This window comes from Musa acuminata, chromosome BXJ1-4 (genome assembly GCF_036884655.1).
Source record: "Musa acuminata AAA Group cultivar baxijiao chromosome BXJ1-4, Cavendish_Baxijiao_AAA, whole genome shotgun sequence".
Classification (NCBI taxonomy): Eukaryota; Viridiplantae; Streptophyta; class Magnoliopsida; order Zingiberales; family Musaceae; genus Musa; species Musa acuminata.
Window position 1 is genome coordinate 43,038,809 of NC_088330.1, and position 6,539 is coordinate 43,045,347.

Consider the following 6,539-nt stretch of genomic DNA (forward strand, 5'->3'; position numbering starts at 1 on the left):
CTCTTCATCAGATAGAACTGAATTCTCGAATGGTTCCACTTATGAGATGTGTGTCAAGCAGGCAAATTATATAGCAAAAAGGATCAACCAGTCATGTCCAAGAAGCCAATGTTCTTCGAAATGATCTGAGAAGCTCAACATAGCTGGGTATTATTAGTATGTTGCAGAGCCACAGCTGCCCAACACAAAATTGCATATGCACACATATAGTTACAGTATGAAGTCTGAAAGAGAGTCCACAAGAACCTTCTGCATATCAACTTAAACAAGCAGGGAATGGTTGGTTAGATCAGTGATAGTTCCCCACACGGATGGGATCCTAGTAACAACAAGTCAATCTATGTACATTGTCACTCATGCAGATTTCCCCGGTGTGGTACTAAAACAGACAAGATAGTTGATTACACGGTGAAGAAACAAAATCCAGTAGCACGAGCCGAGCAAGCGCTACAAGAGTTTGGGCATGGAAGGCGAAAGCTTGGTGATCAGAAGCCCTGACCCATACCCATCAGCATGTGTAGGTTTGAGCTTTTGGATCCAGTGAAGAAGTCGGTTCTTATGATCTTCGCAGTTCATGTTTGCAACAGTGTCAAGCGTGCCATTTTGAGCGAGAGCAGACTCAAATTGTTCCAAAACCTTCACAATCTGCCAAAAGTCAGGTCTTTTGTCTGGTTGGAGCGCCCAGCATTGCTCGATCAAGGCTCGTAAGGCTGCCGGGCACTCAGGGGGAACAACAGGCCGCAAGTTCTGACAAATACCAATTGATCATATCAGGAATGTATAAGTTTCTACAGCCAACTGCTATCTTTCTATCATCCATTTGTATCATCAGATTTGAAGGATATCGAAAGATTAGAAACTTGATGTTTCATGAATTTATTGTAGGACAACACATCAAGCATGGTAACATTTATTTTTCCTCATTGATTCAAGCAGAAACTATAGATAACACCACATTCATGGTCCATGCACGGCGGTAACATACGACAAAGCTAATTAAGAAAGATGATGAATCCAGGATGCACACACAGTTCTAACTGAAAACAATCTCTAAAAGGGAAAGAAAGAAGCCACAAACATCATCAACCAACCCATTTGACAATTCCTAATGATCCCTGTGCCACAAATCCTGACAAAAATAACTGCAGGCTTGCAAGAACAAATTCATGATAATAATTATGCAGGTCCATTACATATGTGCAAAGGATGAGATGAGAAAATTGAAAGTAAAAATCAAAGTCGCAAATTATACCTTATTAGCCACAGCAAAAGCCGCTTGGATAGGTGTCATCTCCTCATAAGGGATACTTCCAGTTGCCATCTCCAATAGGACCAACCCAAAACTGTAGACGTCGACTTTGTGTCCATTAGGCTTGTGTTTAATCATCTCAGGTGCCATCCAACGAAAAGTTCCAGGGTCCTCTGCTAAAGTATCACAATAAGCCTCCTCGCAAGCAATTCCAAAATCAGCAATTTTTACACACAATTCTTGATCAAAAAGAATGTTCTCAGGTTTCAAGTCCCGGTGAATAACCCCTTGCGAGTGAATATATTCCATTCCCCGTGCAATATCCAGAGCGATCACAATAAGTTTCTGTAGAGGAACAGATTTGTGTTCGAGTTTGTGTAAGAATGCTCTCAGTGACCCTCCTGAAAGGTATTCAGTGATAATGCAAAAGACTGGTGGTTTTTTAAATGCCGCTATCAGCTGCATCAAAGAAAATATACAATAAGATATGAGGATGGACATCACGGAACATCTGAATAACAGAGAAAATGCAAAAGGATATATACTCGGCATTAGAACCTAGCTGAAGTCAAAACATGAACTGGAATGCAAAAAAAAGTCTGCTATAATCCCTGCATAATCAAACACAACTAAACTCCTTGCTATATTAACATTTGTTTTCTGCAGTGCAGTCGAATCTTTCAGAGGTTGGACATTGTTTTGATTATATTTTTTCAATCGAAGTTTTACAAACCATGCAATATGCATTCATTACTTGTTCTGTAAAGCCAGAAAGTAGTGTTACATCAAGCATTTATTTTTATTCCTTGATAAAGATTCAAGGAGAATTAGGAAAGTGCTCATAATGTGCATAAAGTTGAGAATGTAGCGTATATAAAGTATTTTCTATTACAAATGTAGGAACGTAAGAAAAATCTAGAGCGTGCAAAGATCATGGCCTTTAGGACATATATTTCAAGGGTCAACTACCGAGAAACGGTCGACCACAAATCAATTTTGAAGCATGGTCAACCAAATGAAGGAAATCAGAGTCTCATGAAATAATGTCCATGGTTCACATAATAAGATCCACACTTGGTATCCTATAGAAACAGATACAATGACTTATGAGAAATTGACAAGCAAACTAATAATGCAAATTACAAGACCAAAAAAAAAAACTCATGAGAAAACCTTAAGTTTTGTGTTTGTTTTACATGCATTTTTTTAAATAACATTTCTTCCTTTTACAAAATTCAGGAGTAATTGTAGTTCAGCATACAACTGATGTATCCAAAGCAAGATAAATTGTTGTCAGATCATTGTGCGCCTTCGCATTCTATCCAAAGGTATAATAACGTACCGAAGAAGAACCCAAAACAGAGGCATTAAATAATTGAAGTACCTTAATCACATTTCGGTGATAGAGATGAGAGAGAAGAGTGACTTCCCTCGTGAACTGTTTCTCAAGGCGAGCAGTCATCATCCCATTTTCGTCATCATCAGGTTGTCTGATAAACTTTACTGCCACTGGCTGATCCTTATAGATACCATGATGCAACTTGCTATGAGCTCCAGAAGCAAACCTATGCCCAAGGTACAACTGAGAAAGATCAACCATCCACTCTTCCAGAGCTTCGACAGCATTTACCTTCCCCCCACCATGTTCGAAATATCTCGTCCATAAAGCCTCCTTCTGACTCTCATGCTTGTCTGACTCTTTCATTAGCGAGAAGTGATGTAGAGGACTTGTTTCGGGAGGTGGTGAGTGAAAGGTCACATGATCATGGACTTCTCTCGAAAACAACTTGCTAAAGGCACTCTTATCTGATCCTCTCCTCTTAGGTGGTGGAGTTGAGAACCTCTTCTTCTTTGCCTTAGCTTCTCTGAAGACATCTGAAATGGAGGTTCTTGGTAGAGGAGACGCAGACCTCTGCTTCGGTTTAAACTTCTTCCAATCCATGTAAGTACCAGACTTCTGAGAATGAGAATTCAGGTGAGACTTAATTGAAGGCCGAGAAAACAATGTTGTGCCAGAATTGGAGCACCTAGGCTTCAATCTTTGATCTAGATCACGCTGAGAAGTGAAGGCAGAAGATCCCAGACTCAAATTCTTTGGTTTCACCTTAGTTTCTCGATCAGGATGAGAAGCAAAGTTCGAAAACTCATAACTACTCAAACCCTTCGGCTTCAAATTAGGATGTTTATCGCTTTTCCGAGGAGAGATTAAAGATTCTAGAATCAAATTTGTGGCCCCTGTCTTAGGTACTTGCTCAGAGTGCAAAGAAGTAGGAATCACCGAGCTCGACTTCTCTGTCTTTATTCCATGATGGCCATCCTGTAGCAACAAATGCAATGATGGCAAGCTAGTAGAATGAGTGATCGAGCCTGTTGCCTTCGGTGCTGCACCTCGATTGACCGGCAACGAAACTGAAGCCAAATTTGATGCTTCTGCGGTCCTTCTCGGCCTCAATTCGAGACTACTTTCAGATAAGACGAGCAATGGGATCGATGGCAGCTTAGCAGAATCTAACCTGTGGCAAACCGTGTGAGAGAACTTTGCCCTCCTCACCCAGGAGCTGCCGTCTTCCTCCATTACTGCCCACCAATTAGCACACCGAATGAATCAAATCCCGGCAGCAAAGCCTCGAATCCCATCAAAAACCAACGAAGGAAGGGCTTCCGGATCTCCGGTCTCTTCCATATCAAAATCTTCTGTCCACCGATTGGGTCGAAGAACACCAAAGCGAAGACTCGAATGATGCCCTGCACCAGATGAATCCACCCACAACGAAACAAAATTAAAACCCCAGTGGGAGGAGGAGATGCGATCCCAACCTCTCATATACCTTTCGGAAATCCTATAAAAAAAGCAGGAAATGATTCCAAGAAGGGATTTTTATTTGGAAAAGGTAAAGAAGAGGTCGTATTCCATGACCAGAAGTAAACGACTCATCGTCGTCGTTGTCGCCGTCGTCATCATACCATCATCTCAGCATGGACATACGGAATGAAACAAAATCGCTCCTTTTTTTATGAATTTTGCAGAAAAAAACATAGAAGAATAAAGAAAAGGCCCCTTCTGCATCAGTGATGGGGAAAAGAGCGAAGATCAAATTCGACAACGAGGAAAGGCATTCGATGAACAAAGCTCAAACCACATCAAAATCGCTCCCCTTTTTTTTTTAATGAATTTTGCAAAAAAAAAACGAAGAAGAATAAAGAAAAAGCCCTTTCTGCATCAGTGATGGGGAAAAGAGCGAAGATCAAATTCGATAACGACGAAAGGCATTCGATGAACAAAGCTCAAATTACGTCAAAATCGCTCCTTTTCCGAAAGGACTCACGGGTAGTCAACGAAATAAATAATCATAAAAGTCGCCTATTTTGCGCTACGGCGGGCGAAACCGTGATCGCGGGCTATCCATGAACCACAGGAAAGGAACAAATCTTGGAAGAAGAGAAACCGACGACAAGATTATGCAAAGGGAAAGAGGTGAAGAACCTCGAAGAGGGAGGCCAAGTCCCAACCCGCATCCGCCCGCAGAAAGATCCCAACCTGGTGCATACAAAGAACCGCTCCGCCGCCGCCCTCCCGTAGCCGCCAGATAGCTAAAGTGACGAAGAAGAAAATCCTTAAGGTACGGACGCCGCTGCCGCCGCCACCGTCGTCTTGGTCCTCAGACCAACCATCTCGCCATGATCCATTTTCGCATATAGACCCTTCCCAAATAACTATTTTCCACCGCACCACCTGACATGATTATTGTTTACGAATTAATTATAAAGTATGAGAAAATTAGGATGGAAATAATCTAATCGTCTATTTGTTTAGAGAGCCTCAAACATTATTATTTATGGGTGGCATTAAACGTATAAAAATGTATTTGGATGGGGGCAAAGTAAATACATTATCAGAAACACAAGATAAGCATAATTTTGTGCAAATAGGAATTTATCGAGGGAGCAAAGTGAAAAAAACGCAGGGAGCTGCCGTCAACCCTACGGAACGACGCAAATGGAAGTCAACGCAACCGTGAGGAGAATCTTACTGGGATTGTGATTGGGAAAGAAGTCAACAGTCAAAGTCCCGGCGTTCTCAGACGGCTCTTTCGGTTCCCATATGATCCACCAAATCGGATCACATCGCGTCGACCATTTTGATCCGATAAATATGACGTATACGACGCTCACATTGGGATGCGATAAATATGTTTCCGTTTCCCCCCCTCTCTCTATCTATATGATATCAAGTGGTTTGATCAACCAAATTGAATCAAATCAAATCAGGTTTACCATTTTGATTCGATACATACGTTTCCCTCTGCTCTCTCAATATCAAGTCCCGTTTCCACACTCTCTCTCTCTCTATCTATCTATCTATATGACACAAAGTGGTTTGATCTGCCAAATCGAATCAAATCAGATTTACCATTTTGATCCGATCTCTCGATGATATCAAGTGGTTTGACCACATACACCATGATATCCATATGATAAGTATATATATCTTGAGACAGTGATCAACGAACGACGAAGAACCAACCGATGCATAATTTTGACCCCCTAATTCGTCTAATTCTCTGCAGTGTTAAAAGATTTGATTTAGGAAATAAAAGAGAGAAAAAAATCCTGGGCTGTACTCAAAGCCCACTGCAATCCACCATCTGACAACCTACCAAGCGAACACCATGGAATAAAACCATCAGCCAGCAGCAGTAATTGACGTCATGTTGTGTGTGTCAAAAGAACAAAGTAGTTCTTATTGGATTCATGTGTGTTGTGTAGAACAATTTAGATTTGTTACGAATCTTGATGACCGTGAACATGAATGATTTAAATGGATCGGATAAATACGAATACCTGAAAAGAAAAATTCGATCCATTTTAATTAACAGTCATTCCATGGATGTCGGATCTCATCGAATTGCGGTTAGATTCGAGCAGTGGTGCACACACCCTACCCCAGGCGGCATGCAATGCGGAAAAGATTGGCAGCAAAAGATTGCTGAAAGATTGGAATATTGCTGCCTTGTTCTGATATGTCGCTCTATTCACTCGTTCTGATGGTTTCCTTTGCGTACTACTGTTCTCCAAAACGTGAAACATATGCCGATGAATAGATTATCCAACCGCGCAGTATTAATTGACGACACACGGCTGCTTGTTTCCTTAGATTCTGCATACAAACATAACGATGGTATCGATGCTTCAGACAATGGATCCAACTCCTCGCCGCAGATCACACGAGCCTCGTGCACTGCCAACTTACTTGGGGAACCCCAACAAAGAAAGCATCGGTTCCCACCGG

The 6,539-nt window shown here is 41.5% G+C and overlaps 1 protein-coding gene across 1 annotated transcript; it reads right to left on the bottom strand.

The window, feature by feature from the left end:
* Nucleotides 1–218: 218 nt before the first annotated feature.
* LOC103982292 (serine/threonine/tyrosine-protein kinase HT1) lies at nucleotides 219–4,867 on the bottom strand. The gene is made up of 4 exons (XM_009399184.3): nucleotides 4,734–4,867; nucleotides 2,634–3,994; nucleotides 1,253–1,708; nucleotides 219–747 (listed from the first exon to the last, which is right to left on the bottom strand). Exons 2-4 carry the CDS (start codon nucleotides 3,822–3,824, stop codon nucleotides 448–450), a joined length of 1,947 nt encoding a protein of 648 aa, XP_009397459.2. The 5' UTR covers nucleotides 3,825–3,994; nucleotides 4,734–4,867; the 3' UTR covers nucleotides 219–447.
* Nucleotides 4,868–6,539: the final 1,672 nt, after the last annotated feature.

Excerpts from the sequence above, each read along its gene's own strand:
- LOC103982292 (XM_009399184.3), bottom strand. The coding sequence starts at position 3,824 with ATGGAGGAAGACGGCAGCTCCTGGGTGAGGAGGGCAAAGTTCTCTCAC. Across the intron at positions 1,709-2,633 it reads ATCACCGAAATGTGATTAAG|CTGATAGCGGCATTTAAAAA; the intron begins GTACTTCAATTA and ends TCTTTGATGCAG. Across the intron at positions 748-1,252 it reads CTTTTGCTGTGGCTAATAAG|AACTTGCGGCCTGTTGTTCC; the intron begins GTATAATTTGCG and ends GGTATTTGTCAG.